This window comes from Panulirus ornatus, chromosome 62, assembly GCF_036320965.1.
Source record: "Panulirus ornatus isolate Po-2019 chromosome 62, ASM3632096v1, whole genome shotgun sequence".
In the NCBI taxonomy this organism is placed as follows: Eukaryota; Metazoa; Arthropoda; class Malacostraca; order Decapoda; family Palinuridae; genus Panulirus; species Panulirus ornatus.
In genome coordinates this window covers 6662559-6683442 of record NC_092285.1, presented here as the reverse complement: position 1 = coordinate 6683442, position 20884 = coordinate 6662559, and the positions used below count along the sequence as shown (strand labels likewise).

At 41.7% G+C, this 20884-nt stretch overlaps 1 protein-coding gene across 1 annotated transcript in view; it reads left to right on the top strand.

The window, feature by feature from the left end:
• Positions 1-19634, top strand: part of LOC139745720 (CUE domain-containing protein 1) — a 224691-nt gene extending 205057 nt beyond the window's left edge. Inside the window, 2 exon segments of the mRNA XM_071656179.1 lie at positions 17711-17862; positions 19016-19634. Of these exon segments, the coding sequence (XP_071512280.1) occupies positions 17711-17862; positions 19016-19057 (194 nt within the window). The 3' untranslated portion in view covers positions 19058-19634.
• Positions 19635-20884: the final 1250 nt, after the last annotated feature.

Sequence of the window (20884 nt, the reverse complement as noted above, 5' to 3'; positions counted from 1 at the left end):
GCACGTCAACCCCGGTATACCACATCGCTCCAATTCACTCTATTCCTTGCCCTCCTTTCACCCTCCTGCATGTTCAGGCCCCGATCACACAAAATCTTTTTCACTCCATCTTTCCACCTCCAATTTGTTCTCCCTCTTCTCCTTGTTCCCTCCACCTCCGACACATATATCCTCTTGGTCAATCTTTCCTCACTCATCCTCTCCATGTGCCCAAACCACTTCAAAACACCCTCTTCTGCTCTCTCAACCACGCTCTTTTTATTTCCACACATCTCTCTTACCCTTACGTTACTCACTCTATCAAACCACCTCACACCACACATTGTCCTCAAACATCTCATTTCCAGCACATCCATCCTCCTGCACACAACTCTATCCATAGCCCACGCCTCGCAACCATACAACATTGTTGGAACCACTATTCCTTCAAACATACCCATTTTTGCTTTCCGAGATAATGTTCTTGACTTCCACGCATTCTTCAAGGCTCCCAGAATTTTCGCCCCCTCCCCCACCCTATGATCCACTTCCGCTTCCATGGTTCCATCCGCTGCCAGATCCACTCCCAGATATCTAAAACACTTCACTTCCTCCAGTTTCTCTCCATTCAAACTCACCTCCCAATTGACTTGACCCTCAACCCTACTGTACCTAATAACCTTGCTCTTATTCACATTTACTCTTAACTTTCTTCTTCCACACACTTTACTAAACTCAGTCACCAGCTTCTGCAGTTTCTCACATGAATCAGCCACCAGCGCTGTATCATCAGCGAACAACAACTGACTCACTTCCCAAGCTCTCTCATCCCCAACAGACTTCATACTTGCCCCTCTTTCCAAAACTCTTGCATTTACCTCCCTAACAACCCCATCCATAAACAAATTAAACAACCATGGAGACATCACACACCCCTGCCGCAAACCTACATTCACTGAGAACCAATCACTTTCCTCTCTTCCTACACGTACACATGCCTTACATCCTCGATAAAAACTTTTCACTGCTTCTAACAACTTGCCTCCCACACCATATATTCTTAATACCTTCCACAGAGCATCTCTATCAACTCTATCATATGCCTTCTCTAGATCCATAAATGCTACATACAAATCCATTTGCTTTTCTAAGTATTTCTCACATACATTCTTCAAAGCAAACACCTGATCCACACATCCTCTACCACTTCTGAAACCACACTGCTCTTCCCCAATCTGATGCTCTGTACATGCCTTCACCCTCTCAATCAATACCCTCCCATATAATTTGCCAGGAATACTCAACAAACTTATACCTCTGTAATTTGAGCACTCACTCTTATCCCCTTATATATATACATATATATATATATATATATATATATATATATATATATATATATATATATATATATATATATATATATATATAAAATTCTCGGAGCCTTGAAGAATGTGTGGAAGTCGAGAACATTATCTCGGAAAGCAAAAATGGGTATGTTTGAAGGAATAGTGGTTCCAACAATGTTGTATGGTTGCGGGGCGTGGACTATGGATGGAGTTGTGCGCGGGAGGATGGATGTGCTGGAAATGAGATGTTTGAGGACAGTGTGTGGTGTGAGGTGGTTTGATCGAGTAAGTAACGTAAGGGTAAGAGAGATGTGTGGAAATAGGAAGAGCGTGGTTGGGGGAGCAGAGGAGGGTGTTTTGAGGTGGTTTAGTCACCTGGAGAGAGTGAGTGGGGGGGGTTGACTGGGAGGATGTATGTGTCGGAGGTGGAGTGAACGAGGAGAAGAGGGAGACCAAATTGGAGGTGGAAAGATGGAGTGAAAAAGATTTTGTGTGATCGGGGACTGAACATGCAGGAGGGTGAAAGGAGGGCAAGGAATAGAGTGAATTGGAGCGATGTGGTATACCGGGGTTGACGTGCTGTCAGTGGATTGAGTCAGGGCATATGAAGTGTCTGGGGTAAACCATGGAAAGCTGTGTAGGTATGTATATTTGCGTGTGTGGACGTATGTATATACATGTGTATGGGGGTGGGTTGGGCCATTTCTTTCGTCTGTTTCCTTGCGCTACCTCGCAGACGCGGGGGACAGCGACAAAGCAAAAAAAAAAATATATATATATATATATATATATATATATATATATATATATATATATATATATATATATATATAGAAATATGTAAATATATATTCATTTATTTATTTATTTTGCTTTGTCGCTGTCTCCTGCGTTAGTGTGGTAGCGCAAGGAAACAGAAAAAAGAATGGCCCAACCCACCCTCATATACTGGTATATACATACTCGTCCACACATGCAAATATACATACCGATACATCTCAACGTATACATATATATACACACACAGACATATACATATATACACATGTACATAATTCATACTGTCTGCCTTTATTCATTCCCATCGCCAGCCTGCCACACATGAAATAACAACCCCCTCCCCCTCATATGTGCGAGGTGGTGCTAGAAAAAGACAATAAAGGCCACATTCGATCACACTCAGTCTCAAGCTGTTACGTAATAATGCACCGAAACTATAGCTCCCTTTCCACATCCAGGCCTCACAGAACTTTCCATGGTTTACCCCAGACGCTTCACATGCCCTGATTCAACCCATTGACAACACATCGACCCCGGTATACCACATCGTTCCAATTCACTCTATTCCTTGCACACCTTTCACCCACTTGCATGTTCAGGCCCCGATCACTCAAAATCTTTTTCACTCCATCTTTCCACCTCCAATTTGGTCTCCCACTTCTCCACGTTCCCTCCACCTCTGACACATATATCCTCTTGGTCAATCTTTCCCCACTCATTCTCTCCATGTGACCAAACCATTTCAAAACACCCTCTTCTGCTCTCTCAACCACACTCTTTATTACCACACATCTCTCTTACCCTTACATTACTTACTCGATCAAACCACCTCATACCACATATTGTCCTCAAACATCTCATTTCCAGCACATCCACCCTCCTGTGCACAACTCTATCCATAGCCCACACATCGCAACCATACAACTTTGTTGGAACCACTATTCCTTCAAACATACCCATTTTTGCTTTCCGAGATAATGTTCTCGACTTCCACACATTCTTCTAGGCTCTCAGAATTTCTGCCCCCTCCCCCACCCTATGATTCACTTCTGCTTTCATGGTTCCATCCGTTGCCAAATCTACTCCCAGATATCTAAAACACTTCACTTCCTCCACTTTTTCCCCATTCAAACTTACCTCCCAGTTGACTTGACCCTCAACCCTGCTGTACCTAATAACCGTGCTCTTATTCACATTTACTCTTAACTTTCTTCTTTCACACACTTTACCAAACTCAGTCACCAGCTTCTGCTGTTTTTCACATGAATCAGCCACCAGCGCTGTATCATCAGCGAACAACAACTGACTCACTTCCCAAGCTCTCTCATCCCCAACAGACTTCATACTTGCCCCCCTTTCCAAAACTCTTGCATTCACCTCCCTAACAACTCCATCCATAAACAAATTAAACAATCATGGAGACATCACACACCCCTGTCGCAAACCTACATTCACTGAGAACCAATCGCCTTCCTCTCTTCCTACATGTACACATGCCTTACATCCTCGATAAAAACTTTTCACTGCTTCTAACAACTTTCCTCCCACACCATATATTCTTAATACCTTCCACAGAGCATCTCTATCAACTCTATCATATGCATTCTCCAGATCCATAAATGCTGCATACAAATCCATTTGCTTTTCTAAGTATTTCTCTCATACATTCTTCAAATCAAACACCTGATCCACACATCCTCTACCACTTCTGAAACCACACTGCTCTTCCCCAATCTGATGTTCTGTACATGCCTTCACCCTCTCAATACCCTCCCATATGATTTCCCAGGAATACTCAAGAAACTTACACCTCTGTAATTTGAGAACTCACTTTTACCCCTTTGCCTTTGTATAATGGCACTATGCAAGCATTCCACCAATCCTCAGGCACCTCACCATGAGTCATACATACATTAAATAACCTTACCAACCAGTCAACAAGACAGTCACTCCCTTTTTTAATAAATTCCACTGCAGTACCATCCAAACCCGCTGCCTTGCCAGCTTTCATCTTCCGCAAAGCTTTTACTATCTCTTCTCTGTTTACCAAATCATTTTCCCTAACCCTCTCACTTTGTACACCACCTCAACCAAAACATCCTATATCTGCCACTCTATCATCAAACGCATTCAACAAACTTTCAAAATACTCACCTCATCTCCTTCTCACATCACCACGACTTGTTATCACCTCCCCATCAGCCTCCTTCACTGAAGTTCACATTTGTTCCCTTGTCTAATGCACTTTATTTACCTCCCTCCAAAACATCTTTTTATTCTCCCTAAAATTTAATGATACTCTCTCACCCCAAATCTCATTTGCCCTCTTTTTCACCTCTTACACCCTTCTCTTGACCTCTTGCCTCTTTCTTTTATACATCTCCCACTCATTTGTATTATTTTCCTGCAAAAATCGTCCAAATGCCTCTCTCTTCTCTTTAACTAATACTCTTACTTCTTCATCCCACCACTCACTACCCTTTCTAATCTGCCCTCCTCCCACGCCACAAGCATCTTTTGCGCAATCCATCACTGCTTCCCTAAATACATCCCATTCCTCCCCCACTCCCCTTACATCCTTTGTTCTCACCTTTTTCTATTCTGTACTCAGTCTCTCCTGGTACTTTCTCACACGTGTCTCCTTCCCAAGCTCACTTACTCTCACCACTCTTTTCACCCCAACATTCTCTCTTCTTTTCTGAAAACCTCTATAAATCTTCACCTTCGCCTCCTCAAGATAATGATCAGACATCCCTCCAGTTGCACCTCTCAGCACATTAACATCCAAAAGTCTCTCTTTCGCACGCCTATCAATTAACACGTGATCCAATAATGCTCTCTGGCCATCTCTCCTACTTACATACGTATACTTATGTATATCTCTCTTTTTAAACCAGGTATTCCCAATCACCATTCATTTTTCAGCACATAAATCTACAAGCTCTTCACCATTTCCATTTACAACACTGAACAACCCATGTACACCAATTATTCCCTCAACTACCACATTACTCACCTTCGCGTTCAAATCACCCATCACGATAACCCGGTCTTGTGCATCAAAACTATTGACACACTCACTCAGCTGTTCCCAAAAGACTTCCTTCTCATGATCTTTCTTCTCATGCCCAGGTGCATATGCACCAATAATCACCCATCTCTCTCCATCAACTTTCAGTTTTACCCATATCAATCTAGAGTTTACTTTCTTACACTCTATCACATACTCCCACCACTCCTGTTTCAGGAGTAGTGCTACTCCCTCCCTTGCTCTTGTCCTCTCACTAACCCCTGACTTTACTCCCAAGACATTCCCAAACCACTCTTCCCCTTTACCCTTGAGCTTTGTTTCACTCAGAGCCAAAACATCCAGGTTCCTTTCCTCAAACATACTACCTATCTCTCCTTTTTTCTCATCTTGGTTACATCCACACACATTTAGACACCCCAGTCTGAGCCTTCGAGGAGGATGAGCACTCCCTGCTTGACTCCTTCTGTTTCCCCTGTTAAAAAGTTGAAATACAAAGAGGGGAGGGTTTCCTGCCTCCCTCTCCCGTCCCCTTTAGTTGGCTTCTACGACACATGAGGAATGCATGGAAACAATTCTTTCTCCCCTATCCCCATGTGTACGTGTAGGAAGAGAGGAAAGTGATTGGTTCTCAGTGAATGTAGGTTTGTGGCAGGAGTGTGTGATGTCTCCATGGCTGTTTAATTTGTTTATGGATAGGGTTGTTAGGGAGGTGAATGCAAGAGTTATGGAAAAAGGGGCAAGTATGTAGTCTGTTGTGGAAGAGAGAGCTTGAGAAGTGAATCAGTTGTTGTTCGCTGATGATACAGTGCTGGTGGCTGATTCATGTGAGAAACTGCAGAAGCTGGTGACTGAGTTTGGTAAAGTGTGTGAAAGAAGGGTTGAGGGACAAGTCAATTGGGAGGTAAGTTTGAATGGAGAAAAACTGAAGGAAGTGAAGTGTTTTAGATATCTGGGAGTGGATTTGGCAGCGGCTGGAACTATGGAAGCGGAAGTGAATCATAGGGTGGGGGAGGGGGCGAAAGTTCTGGGAGCATTGAAGAATGTGTGGAAGTCAAGAACATTATCTCAGAAAGCAAAAACGGATATGTTTGGAGGAATAGTGGTCCCAACAATGTTATATGGTTGCGAGGCGTGGGCTATGGATAGAGTTGTGCGAAGGAGGATGGATGTGCTGGAAATGAGATGTTTGAGGACAATATGTGGTGTGAGGTGGTTTGATCGAGTAAGTAATAATAGGGTAAGAGAGATGTGTGGTAATAAAAAGAATGTAGTTGAGAGAGCAGAAGAGGCTGAGGAAAGATTGACCAAGAGGATATATGTGTCAGAGGTCGAGGGAACGAGAAGTGGGAGACCGAATTGGAGGTGGAAAGATGGAGTGAAAAAGATTTTGAGTGATCGGGGCCTGAACATGTAGGAGGGTGAAAGGCGTGCAAGGAATAGAGTGAATTGGAACGATGTGGTATGCTGGGGTCGACGTGCTGTCAATTGATTGAACCAGGGCATGTGAAGCGTCTGGGGTAAACCATGGAAAGTTCTGTGGGGCCTGGATGTGGAAAGGGAGCTTTGGTTTTGGTGCATTATTATGTGACAGCTAGATTCTGAATGTGAATGAATGTGGCCTTTGTTGTCTTTTCCTAGCGCTACCTCTCGCACATTTAGGGTGAGGGGTTGGTTATTTCATGTGTGGCTGGGCGGCGATGGGAATGAATAAAGGCAGACAGTAGGAATTATGTGCATGTGTATATATGTATATGTCTGTTGGTGTATATATATGTATACGTTGAGATGTGTAGGTATGCATATTTGCGTGTGTGGACGAGTATGCATATACATGTGTATGTGGGTGGTTTGGGCCATTCTTTTGTCTGTTTCCTTGTGCTTCCTCACTAACGCAGGAGACAGCGACAAAGCAAAATAAAACAAATAAATAAATATATACATTTTTTTTTTTTTTTTTTTTTATTTTTTTTATACTTTGTCGCTGTCTCCCGCGCTTGCGAGGTAGCGCAAGGAAACAGACGAAAGAAATGGCCCCCCCCCCATACACATGTACATACACACGTCCACACACGCAAATATACATACCTACACAGCTTTCCATGGTTTACCCCAGACGCTTCACATGCCTTGCTTCAATCCACTGACAGCACGTCAACCCCTGTATACCACATGACTCCAATTCACTCTATTTCTTGCCCTCCTTTCACCCTCCTGCATGTTCAGGCCCCGATCACACAAAATCTTTTTCACTCCATCTTTCCACCTCCAATTTGGTCTCCCTCTTCTCCTCGTTCCCTCCACCTCCGACACATATATCCTCTTGGTCAATCTCTCCTCACTCATTCTCTCCATGTGCCCAAACCATTTCAAAACACCCTCTTCTGCTCTCTCAACCACGCTCTTTTTATTTCCACACATCTCTCTTACCCTTACGTTACTTACTCGATCAAACCACCTCACACCACACATTGTCCTCAAACATCTCATTTCCAGCACATCCATCCTCCTGCGCACATCTCTATCCATAGCCCACGCCTCGCAACCATACAACATTGTTGGAACCACTATTCCCTCAAACATACCCATTTTTGCTTTCCGAGATAATGTTCTCGACTTCCACACATTTTTCAAGGCTCCCAAAATTTTCGCCCCCTCCCCCACCCTATGATCCACTTCCGCTTCCATGGTTCCATCCGCTGACAGATCCACTCCCAGATATCTAAAACACTTCACTTCCTCCAGTTTTTCTCCATTCAAACTCACCTCCCAATTGACTTGACCCTCACCCCTACTGTACCTAATAACCTTGCTCTTATTCACATTTACTCTCAACTTTCTTCTTCCACACACTTTACCAAACTCAGTCACCAGCTTCTGCAGTTTCTCACATGAATCAGCCACCAGCGCTGTATCATCAGCGAACAACAACTGACTCACTTCCCAAGCTCTCTCATCCCCAACAGACTTCATACTTGCCCCTCTTTCCAGGACTCTTGCATTTACCTCCCTTACAACCCCATCCATAAACAAATTAAACAACCATGGAGACATCACACACCCCTGGCGCAAACCTACATTCACTGAGAACCAATCACTTTCCTCTCTTCCTACACGTACACATGCCTTACATCCTCGATAAAAACTTTTCACTGCTTCTAACAACTTGCCTCCCACACCATATATTCTTAATACCTTCCACAGAGCATCTCTATCAACTCTATCATATGCCTTCTCCAGATCCATAAATGCTACATACAAATCCATTTGCTTTTCTAAGTATTTCTCACATACATTCTTCAAAGCAAACACCTGATCCACACATCCTCTACCACTTCTGAAACCACACTGCTCTTCCCCAATCTGATGCTCTGTACATGCCTTCACCCTCTCAATCAATACCCTCCCATATAATTTACCAGGAATACTCAACAAACTTATACCTCTGTAATTTGAGCACTCACTCTTATCCCCTTTGCCTTTGTACAATGGCACTATGCACGCATTCCGCCAATCCTCAGGCACCTCACCATGAGTCATACATTAAATAACCTTACCAACCAGTCAACAATACAGTCACCCCCTTTCTTAATAAATTCCACTGCGATACCATCCAAACCTGCTGCCTTGCCGGCTTTCATCTTCCGCAAAGCTTTTACTACCTCTTCTCTGTTTACCAAATCATTTTCCCTAACCCTCTCACTTTGCACACCACCTCGACCAAAACACCCTATATCTGCCACTCTGTCATCAGACACATTCAACAAACCTTCAAAATACTCATTCCATCTCCTTCTCACATCACCGCTACTTGTTATCACCTCCCCATTTACGCCCTTCACTGAAGTTCCCATTTGCTCCCTTGTCTTACGCACCCTATTTACCTCCTTCCAGAACATCTTTTTATTCTCCCTAAAATTTACTGATAGTCTCTCACCCCAACTCTCATTTGCCCTTTTTTTCACCTCTTGCACCTTTCTCTTGACCTCCTGTCTCTTTCTTTTATACTTCTCCCACTCAATTGCATTTTTTCCCTGCAAAAATCGTCCAAATGCCTCTCTCTTCTCTTTCACTAATACTCTTACTTCTTCATCCCACCACTCACTACCCTTTCTAAACAGCCCACCTCCCACTCTTCTCATGCCACAAGCATCTTTTGCGCAATCCATCACTGATTCCCTAAATACATCCCATTCCTCCCCCACTCCCCTTACTTCCATTGTTCTCACCTTTTTCCATTCTGTACACAGTCTCTCCTGGTACTTCCCCACACAGGTCTCCTTCCCAAGCTCACTTACTCTCACCACCTTCTTCACCCCAACATTCACTCCTCTTTTCTGAAAACCCATACTAATCTTCACCTTAGCCTCCACAAGATAATGATCAGACATCCCTCCAGTTGCACCTCTCAGCACATTAACATCCAAAAGTCTCTCTTTCGCACGCCTGTCAATTAACACGTAATCCAATAACGCTCTCTGGCCATCTCTCCTACTTACATAAGTATACTTATGTATATCTCGCTTTTTAAACCAGGTATTCCCAATCATCAGTCCTTTTTCAGCACATAAATCTACAAGCTCTTCACCATTTCCATTTACAACACTGAACACCCCATGCATACCAATTATTCCCTCAACTGCCACATTACTCACCTATATACATTTATTTCTTTATATATATTTTACTTTGTCGCTGTCTCCTGTGTTAGCGAGGTAGCGCAAGGAAACAGATGAAAGAATGGCCAAACCCACCCACATACACATGTATATACATACACGTCCACACACGCACATATACATACCTATACATCTCTATTTTATTTATTTATTTTGCTTTGTTGCTGTCTCCCGCATTTGCGAGGTAGCGCAAGGAAACAGACGAAAGAAATGGCCCAACCCACCCCCATACACATGTATATACATACACGTCCACACACGCAAATATGCATACCTACACATCTCAACGTATACATATATATACACCAACAGACATATACATATATACACATGCACATAATTCCTACTGTCTGCCTTTATTCATTCCCATCTCAATGTACACATATATATACACACACAGACACATACATATATACCCATGCACACAATTCACACTGTCTGCCTTTATGCATTCCCATTGCCACCTCGCCACACATGGAATACCATCCCCCTCCCCCCCTCATGTGTGCGAGGTAGTGCTAGGAAAAGACAACAAAGGCCCCATTCGTTCACACTCAGTCTCTAGCTGTCATGCAATAATGCCCGAAACCACAGCTCCCTTTCCACATAAATGCCCCACACAACTTTCCATGGTTTACCCCAGACGCTTCACATGCCCTGATTCAATCCACTGACAGCACGTCAACCTGGTATACCACATCGATCCAATTCACTCTATTCCTTGCCCGCCTTTCACCCTCCTGTATGTTCAGGCCCCGATCACTCAAAATCTTTATCACTCCATCTTTCCACCTCCAATTTGGTCTCCCACTTCTCCTCGTTCCCTCCACCTCCAACACATATATCCTCTTGATCAATCTTTCCTCACTTATTCTCTCCATGTGCCCAAACCATTTCAAAACACCCTCTTCTGCTCTCTCAACCACGCTCTTTTTATTACCACACATCTCTCTTACCCTATTATTACTTACTCGATCAAACCAACTCACACCGCATATTGTCCTCAAACATCTCATTTGCAGCACATCCACCCTCTTGCGCACAACTCTATCCATAGCCCACGCATTGCAACCATACAACATTGTTGGAAACACTATTCCTTCAAATATACCCATTTTTGCTTTCTGAGATAATGTTCTTGACTTCCACACATTCTTCAAGGCTCCCAGAACTTTCGCCCCCTCCCCCACCCTATGATTCGCTTCCGCTTCCATGGTTCCATCCGCTGCCAAATCCACTCCCAGATATCTAAAACACTTCACTTCCTCCAGTTTTTCTCCATTCAAACTTACCTTCCAATTGACTTGACCCTCAACTCTACTGTACCTAATAACCTTGCTCTTATTCACATTTACTCTCAACTTTCTTCTTTCACACACTTTACCAAACTCAGTCACCAGCTTCTGCAGTTTCTCACATGAATCAGCCACTAGCGCTGTATCATCAGCAAACAACAACTGACTCACTTCCCAAGCTCTCTCATCCACAACAGACTGCATACTTGCCCCTCTTTCCAAAATCTTGCATTCACCTCCCTAACAACCCCATCCATAAACAAATTAAACAACCATGGGGACATCACACACCCCTGCCGCAAACCTACATTCACTGAGAACCAATCACTTTCCTCTCTTCTTACATGTACACATGCCTTACATCCTCGATAAAAACTTTTCACTGCTTCTAAAAACTTGCCTCCCACACCATATATTCTTAATACCTTCCACAGAGCAACTCTATCAACTCTATCATATGCCCTCTCCAGATCCATAAATGCTACGTACAAATCCATTTGCTTTTCCAAGTATTTCTCACATACATTCTTCAAAGCAAACACCTGATCCACACATCCTCTACCACTTTTAAAACCACACTGCTCTTCCCCAATCTGATGCTCTGTACATGCCTTCACCTTCTCAATCAATACCCTCCCATATACTTTCCCTTGAATACTCAAGAAACTTATACCTCTGTAATTTGAGCACTCACTTTTATCCCCTATGCCTTTGTACAATGGCACTATGCAAGCATTCTGCCAATCCTCAGGCACCTCACCATGAGTCATACATACATTAAATAACCTTACCAACCAGTCAAGAATGCAGTCACCCCCTTTTTTAATGAATTCCACTGCAGTACCATCCAAACCCACTGCCTTGCAGGCTTTCATCATCCGCAAAGCTTTTACTACCTCTTCTCTGTTTACCAAATCATTTTCCCTAACCCTCTCACTTTGCACACCACCTCGACCGAAATGCCCTATATCTGCCACTCTATCATCAAATATATTCAACAAACCTTCAAAATACTCACTCCATCTCCTTCTCACATCACCACTACTTGTTATCACCTCCCCATTAACCACCTTGACTGATGTTTCCATTTGTTCCCTTGTCTTACACACTTTATTTACCTCCTTCCAAAGCATCTTTTATTCTCCATAAAATTTAATGATACTCTCTCACCCCAACTCTCATTTGCCCTCTTTTTCACCTCTTGCACCTTTCTCTTGACCTCCTAATTCTTTCATTTATACATCTCCCAGTCATTAGCATTATTTCCTTGCAAAAATCGTCCAAATGCCTCTCTCTTCTCTTTCACTAAGAATCGTACTTCTTCATCCACCACTCAATACCCTTTCTAATCTGCACACCTACCATGCTTCTCATACCACAAGCATCTTTTGTGCAAGCCATTCGTGCTTCCTTAAATCCATCCCACTCCTCCCCTACTCCCCTTTTTCCATTCTCACCTTTTTCCATTCTGTACTCAGTCTCTCCTGGTACTTCCTCACACAAGTCTCCTTCACAAGCTCACTTACTCTCACCGCTCTCTTCACCCCAACATTCACTCTTCTTTTCTGAAAACCTCTACAAATCTTCACCTTCGCCTCTACAAGATAATGATTAGACATCCCTCCAGTTGCACCTCTCAGCACATTAACATCCAAAAGTCTCTGTTTCGCACGCCTATCAATTAACACGTAATCCAATAACGCTCTCTGGCCATCTCTCCTACTTACATACGTATACTTATGTATTTCTCTCTTTTTTAAACCAGGTATTCCCAATCACCAGTCCTTTTTGAGCACATAAGTCTACAAGCTCATGACCATTTCCATTTACAACACTGAACACCCCATGTATACCAATTATTCCCTCAACTGCCACATTACTCATCTTTGCATTGAAATCACCCATCACTATAACCCGGTCTTGTGCTTCAGATCTACTAACACACTCACTCAGCTGAAGATGAAAGCCGGCAAGGCAGCAGGTTTGGATGGTATTGCAGTGGAATTTATTAAAAAATGGGGTGACTGTATTGTTGTCTAGTTGGTAAGGTTATTTAATAAGTGTATGACTCATGGTGAGGTGCCTGAGGATTGGCGAAATGCTTGCATAGTGCCATTGTACAAAGGCATAGGGGATAAAAGTGTGCTCAAATTACAGAGGTATAAGTTTGTTGAGTATTTCTGGGAAATTATGTGGGAGGGTATTGAGTGAGAGGGTAAAGGCATGTACAGAGCATCAGACTGGGAAGAACAGTGTGGTTTCAGAAGTGGTGGAGGATGTGTGGATCAGGTGTTTGCTTTGAGGAATGTATGTGAGAAATACTTAGAAAAGCATTTATGGATCTGGGAAAGGCATATGATAGAGTTGATAGAGATACTCTGTGGAAGGTATTAAGAACATATGGTGTGGAAGGCAAGTTGTTAGAAGCAGTGAAAAGTTTTTATTGAGGATGTAAGGCATGTGTACGAGTAGAAAGAGAGGAAGGTGATTGGTTCTCAGAGAATTATGGTTTGCGGCAAGTTTGCATGATGTCTCCATGGTTGTTTAATTTGTTTATGGATGGGGTTGTTAGGGAGGTGAATGCAAGAGTTTTGGAAAGAGGGGCAAGTATGCAGTCTGTTGTGGATGAGAGAGCTTGGGAAGTGAATCAGTTGTTCGCTGATGATACAGCGCTTGTGGCTGATTTGGGTAAGAAACTGCAGAAACTGGTGACTGAGTGTGGTAAAGTGTGTGAAAGAAGAAACCTGAGAGTAAATGTGAATAAGAGCAAGGTTATTAGGTAAAGTAGGGTTGAGGGACAAGTCAATTAGGAGGTAAGTTTGAATGGAGAAAAACTGGAGGAAGTTAAATGTCTTAGATATGTGGGAGTAGATTTGGCTGCGGATGGAATCATGGAAGCGGAAGTGAATCATGGGTGGGGGAAGAGAGAAAAGTTCTGGGAGCGTTGAAAAATGTTTGGAAGTCGAGAACGTTATCTTGGAAAGCAAAAATGGATATGTTTGAAGGAATAGTGGTTCCAACAATGTTGTATGGTTGTGAGTTATACACTATAGGTAGAGTTGTGCGGAGGAGGGTGGATGTACTGGAAATGAGATGTTTGAGGACAATATGTGGTGTGAGTTGGTTTGATTAAGTAATAATAGGGTAAGAGAGATGTGTGGTAATAAAAATAGTGTGGTTGAGAGAGCAGAAGAGGGTGTTTTGAAATGGTTTGGGCACATGGAGAGAGTAAGTGAGGAAAGATTGACAAAGAGTATATATGTGTCAGAGGTGGAGGGAACGGGGAGAAGTGGGAGACGAAATTGGAGGTGGAAAGATGGAGTGAAAAAGATTTTGAGTGATCGGGGCCTGAACATGCAGGAGGATGAAAGGCGTGCAAAGAATAAAGTGAATTGGAACGATGTGGTATACCAGGGTCGATGTGCTGTCAGTGGATTGCACCAGGGCATATGAAGTGTCTGGGGTAAACCGTGGAAAGTTTTGTGGGGCCTGGATGTGGAAAGGGAGCTGTGGTTTCATTGTATTATACATGACAGCTAGAGACTGAGTGTGAACGAATGTGGCCTTTGTTGTCTTTTCCTAGCGCTACCTCATGCACAGGGGGGGTTGTCATTTAATGTGTGGCGGGGTGGCGACAGGAATGAATAAGGTCAGACAGTATGAATTATGTACATGTGTATAGATGTATATGCCTATGTGTGTATATATATATGTATACGTAGAGATGTATAGGTATGTATATGTCCTTAAAAAAGAAGCCTTGCTCTTCATTTATTCTGCATTCAGTCACTTCCATCACTCTGTCAATTGACGTTCTTGCATGTGTATGTGAGTGGGTTGGGCCATTCTTTCGTCTGTTTCTTTGTGCTACCTCGCTGATGCAGGATACACTGACAAAGTATAATAATACTGAAAAATGTTTTTTTTATTTTGCTTTGGACGATTTTTGCAGGGAAATAACACAAATGACTGGGAGATGTAGAAAAGAAAAAGGCAGGAGGTCAAGAGAAAGGTACAAGAGGTGAAAAAGAGTGCAAATGAGGGTTGGGGCGAGAGAGTATCATTAGATTTTAGGGAGAAAAAAAAGATGTTTTTGAAGGAGGTAAATACAGTGCGTAAGACAAGGGAACAAATGGGAACTTCGGTGCAGGGGGCAAATGAGGTGATAACAGTGGTGATGCGAGGAGATGGAGTGAGTATTTTGAAGGTTTTTGAATGTGTTTGATGATAGAGTGGCAGATATGGGGTGTATTGGTCGAGGTGGTGTGCAAAGTGAGAGGGTTAGGGAAAATGATTTGAGAAGAGGTAGTAAAAGCTCTGCGGAAGATGAAAGCCGGCATGGCAGCGGGTTTGGATGGTATTGCATTGGAATTTGTTAAAAAAGGGAGTGACTGTATTGTTGACTGGTTGGTAAGGTTATTTAATGTATGTATGACTCATGGTGAGGTGCCTGAGGATTGGCAGAATGCTTGCATAGTGCCATAGTGCCAAAGTGGATAAAAGCGAGTGCTCAAATTACAGAGGTATAAGTTTGCTAAGTATTCCAAGGAAATTATATGGGAGGGTATTGATTGAAAGGGTGAAGGCATGTACAGAGCATCAGATTGGGGAAGAGCAGTGTGGTTTCAGAAGTGGTGGAGGATGTGTGGATCAGGTGTTTGCTTTGAAGAATGTATGAGAAATACTTGGAAAAGCAAATGGATTTGTATGTAGCATTTATGGATCTGGAGAAGGCATATGATAGAGTTGATAGAGATGCTCTGTGGAAGGTATTAAGAATATATGGTGTGGGAGGCAAATTGTTAGAAGCAGTGAAAAGTTTTTATCGAGGATGTAAGGCATGTGTACGTGTAGGAAGAGAGGAAAGTGATTGGTTCTCAGTGACTGTAGGTTTGCGGCAGGGGTGTGTGATGTCTCCATGGTTGTTTAATTTGCTTAAGGATGGGAATGCACGAGTTTTGGAAAGAGGGGTAAGTATGCAGTCTGTTGTGGATGAGAGAGCTTGGGAAGTGAGTCAGTTGTTGTTTGCTGATGATACAGCGCTGGTGGCTGATTCATGTGAGAAACTGCAGAAGCTGGTAAGTGAGTTTGGTAAAGTGTGTGAAAGAAGAAAGCTGAGAGTAAATTTGAATAAGAGCAAGGTTATTAGGTACAGTAGGGTTGAGGGACAAGTCAATTGGGAGGTAAGTTTGAACGGAGAAAAACTGGAGGAAGTGAAGTGTTTTAGGTATGTGGGAGTGGATTTGGCAGTGGATGGAACCATGGAAGCGGAAGTGAATCATAGGGTGGAGGAGGGGGTGTAAGTTCTGGGAGCATTGAAGAATGTGTGGATGTCGAGAACATTATCTTGGAAAGTAAAAATAGGTATTCTTAAAGGAATAGGGGTTCCAATAATGTTATATGGTTGCGAGGCATGGGCTATGGATAGAGTTGTGTGGAGGAGGGCGGATGTGCTGGAAATGAGATGTTTGAGGACAATATGTGGTGTGAGGCGGTTTGATCGAGTAAGTAATGAAAGGGTGAGAGAGATGTGTGGTAATAAAAAGAGCGTGGTTGAGAGAGCAGAAGAGGGTGTTTTGAAATGTTTTGGTCTCATGGAAAGATTGACCAAGAGGATATATGTTTTAGAGGTGGAGGGAACGAGGAGAAGTGGGAGACCAAATTGGAGGTGGAAAGATGGAGTGAAAAAGATTTTGAGTGATCGGGGCCTGAACCTGCAGGAAATAGAGTGAATTGGAATGATGTGGTATACCAGGGTCGATGTGCTGTCAATTGATTGAACCAGGGCATGTGAAACATCTGGGGTAAACCAAGGCAAATTCTGTGGGGCCTGGATGTGGAAAGGGAGCTGTAGTTTTGGTGCATTATACATGACAGCTAGAGACTGAGTGTGAATGAATGTGGCCTTTGTTGTCTTTTCCTAGCGCTACTTTGTGCGCATGCGGGGGAGGGGGTTGTCATTTCATGTGTGGTGGGGTGGCGACGGGAATGAATAATGGCAGACAGTATGAATTATGTACATATGTGTATATGTATATGTCTGTGTGTGTATATATATATATATATATGTATACGTTGAGATATATAGGTATGTATATGTGCGTGTATGGATGTGTATGTATATACATGTGTATGTGAGTGGGTTGGGCCATTCTTTTGTCTGTTTCCTTGCGCTACCTCGCTAACGCAGGAGGCTGCGACAGAGTATAATAAAAAATAAATGTGTATGTATATGTGTATATGCTGATATGTATATGTATGTATATGTGCTGTGGAGGCATTTATGTCTATGTTTGTGTATATGAGTGGTTGGGCCATTCTTCATCTGTTTCCTGGCACTACCTCTCTGATGCTGGAGAAGGCAATGAAGTATAAAAGTAAAAAGATTATATTTCTGGATGATTTATCTTGATTGATTCATGTGTTATTACTGTACCATCCAAACATCCCAGGTTGGAATTGATGGTGCATATAACAGAGGTAATGATAAACTCAATGATATAAGGTTTGTGCCTAAGAAAAGTGGATATTGCAGGAATCTCAGAGATGCACAAGGACTCACTGATGGTACATGAACATGTTTGTATTTTGAATTTTCAGCCTCAAGAAAGAAATTTGCGCAGATTGCTAAAGTTTTTTCTCGACGTAAACGAACAAGCGGTCGTAGTTTACTCCCAAGTGCTGGACGAGATCAGCTGCTGATATCTGCAGACCCATTAATTGAGGATGAAGATGATGATAGGCAACCACAGGCAAGTGTTTTGTTTCTTTATATTAAGAATGCACTTTGAGTCCTACTTTTAGAATAAACTGAAGGGGTTTTAATGTTAAAGGCTGATTTCTTTATCTTGGTAGTGAAACTGTTTGAAGCAATGATGTTTTGAGAGTTAGAGCTGAAGATCTCATTGTGAGCTTTTCTTTAAATCCTTCTGCCTTCATGTGGATGTGCTCTCATATGCCCATATACTTGTGTGTATATGATAAAAGCAAGGATAAAAAGCATTTCTGAACCATAGGTAGTACCCTCTTAGTATTAATTTTCCCCTCCCCATCTTTTCCTACTTTCCTTAGAAATTAAAAGAAAAATGTGTTGACTCCTGAGTCTGAGATGCCAACTGCAGTCATGAATGAACAACAGTTTCAGCTGCAAGGCAATACTTCATTTTTCCCTGGTGTTGTAGTCCTGGGTAGGGTGCTGTATGGTTGTTGGTCCCTGCATACTTGCATTGGCCAGCCTTTTAAGTATTATGGTAGATGAAGATGAAGAAATTTCTTGGATACCCATTTTTGGGGGGCAGAATGGTGGTTTAGCCCTCTGTTGAGCAGGTTCTTTCTCAGTTGCTCGTAGGGATCTGCTTTTGGCTGGGAAGATGTTTTTCTCCTTGAAATCGTATTTTTTTACATCCATCTTGTCTGAATGATGTAAAATTTAGATGATTGTTATCATAGCTCTCCGAGCATAGGCAATTTGATAGTAGAGGATGATCAACACCCATCTTGTGTGAATGATATGAAATCAAAATTATTGTTATCACACCTCTCCGAGCATACACAGTTTAATAGATGCTGCTCTTTCTATGTAACTCATCTCTTTTATTTCAGGTCCATCAAATGGTGTAACCAAATTGAATTGGAGGTACATAGTCTAGTCTTGGTGTAATAAATGCCATAGACATATTACTGGACATTTTAGCCATATATCTAAAAGCAATTTCATGATTAACCAAGAGATAATTTGCCTTTTTGATAGTTCACATAATGACTTCCATGATTTACCTCCTGTAAGATAGTAGCCATAACTAGGTCTCTGTTCACTGTCCTTCACTGGAGATTATTTATTTGTGTGTTGATTTTGTACCCTGTTTTTAAGAATCAATTTTTCATATTCTCTCTTTAATGTTTCAGCAAATAGAAGGACTGTCAACATCACCAAGACATATACGGTAGAGACTTGCACCACTGACGACTGTGATGAATTGTGAAGACTTAATCATTCTGAAGCTACAACACTTTATTAGTAGAAGCACAGGAGGCACACAGTGCACGTATGTGCTATCAAGGATTACCAAACACCGTGTTCAGAGTACTCTCTCCAATACTAGTCTTGTATGTTGGTTTATTGGTCATGATTAAGGCATGTCTTCACCTGTGCCATGTCAGCTGCTGTAAAGGAAAATAAACAATGAAAGGCTGCTTGGTATATGAAGATTTATGGAGTTTTATAAACTCAAGAATGAATATTAGTTACTCAGAAAGTTTTATTATTTGTTGATGCAGCTGTCATGTTACTTCCTCATGTTTTCATCACCCTCATTACATGTTAAATACTTTAAATGTATTAGTAATCCTCATCACTTAGAATGTTTTATAATAATGTCATATATTTTATACCATCATGTTTTTTTCACTTCATAATGAGTTGAGTACCTTCTGCTAGATATTTTTGCTCATGCAATTCCTACTGTAGTTCTTATTTTATGATAACTCTGTGGAGGTGAGCTGAGAAAGACACTCTTATCTTGCATAGTTGCTTTTCTTTTAATCCCCTCCTGAGTTGCAATTATCATGTGAACGGCTGCATTAGTTCTGTTCTGGTCATTACATAAGGTTAAGAATCATTTGATATGAAGATATGCCTGTGATAGTTGTTATTGGCATACCATAATTGATCATTGACTGGGGATACGTTTTACACTTGTGGCACGCAAAAAAATTAATAGTTTACTGGAACCAAACTTATGGGTAAAAGTTTACATTATTGAACTATATTTGATGAAAGTTATTGTGATTAGTAAGAGAAGGAGAATAGGTTCATATATGACTATTTGATAGTAGAATCAGTATAAGAAACATTGTTATTTACCAGATTTGATTTATATGATTCGATCATCTGAAAGTGATTGGTTGCAGGCTTACAGATTTCATTCGACGATTGGTTATGAAATTCTGGTGATTTCTCAACACTTTTGGCTTTCCATTACACAGAAGGATTTATTACTTAAAAAATCTCTTAAATTGCACACAACAGTGTAGAAGAAGACAGAGTATACTGTAATTTTGATGCGAGGATTGGTTTAGATGTTTTGGTAGCTTTCAGTTGATCATGTGAAAGAACTCATTAAGTTGTATAGATCTTTACATCAGTAAAGATATATTAGGGGTAGTGTATTTGTACAGTTCTATATTATATAAAGGGATAGAGTATGACACTGTACAGTAATTTGCAGTCTTTCATAGTTTATGTTATTTATTTGAAAATCCACAAACCTTCAAATGATAATGATTGGTAGTGATACTTCCAAATGCTTTTATGATTGGGTATGTTACTCATTAAGGAAATTTGGTCATTAACAGTTCTCTTCATGTAATTTCATGAACCTTTGAAACAGTATCATTGGCAAAGTGTGAACCATCTTAGCTCAAGCCATAGATTTGATATTTTGCTTTACTTAGCAGTGTGCTGAAACAACTGACAGGCCCCTTGAGTTATTAAGAACTAGCAGGAAGAGAGTTTGTACTCAAAGGAGTGGAGATAAGCAAGTGTTGTACTCATTTCAAAGAGAAACCCTTGGGAAAATGCACTAAAGTATAGGGCCTGTACATGAGTGAAGATGGTCTGTAAATTACTGGTAAAGATGACCAGTTAAAAGTTAGATAAGCATTTGGAAAGAGAAGTTATTGAAGTAGAAGGCGGCATTTGCTCATAAGAAGAGGTCAGGTTAGAGAAAATTACCATAGAAAAAGGGAGTGCGTGGATAAAGTGTGTATTTTGGA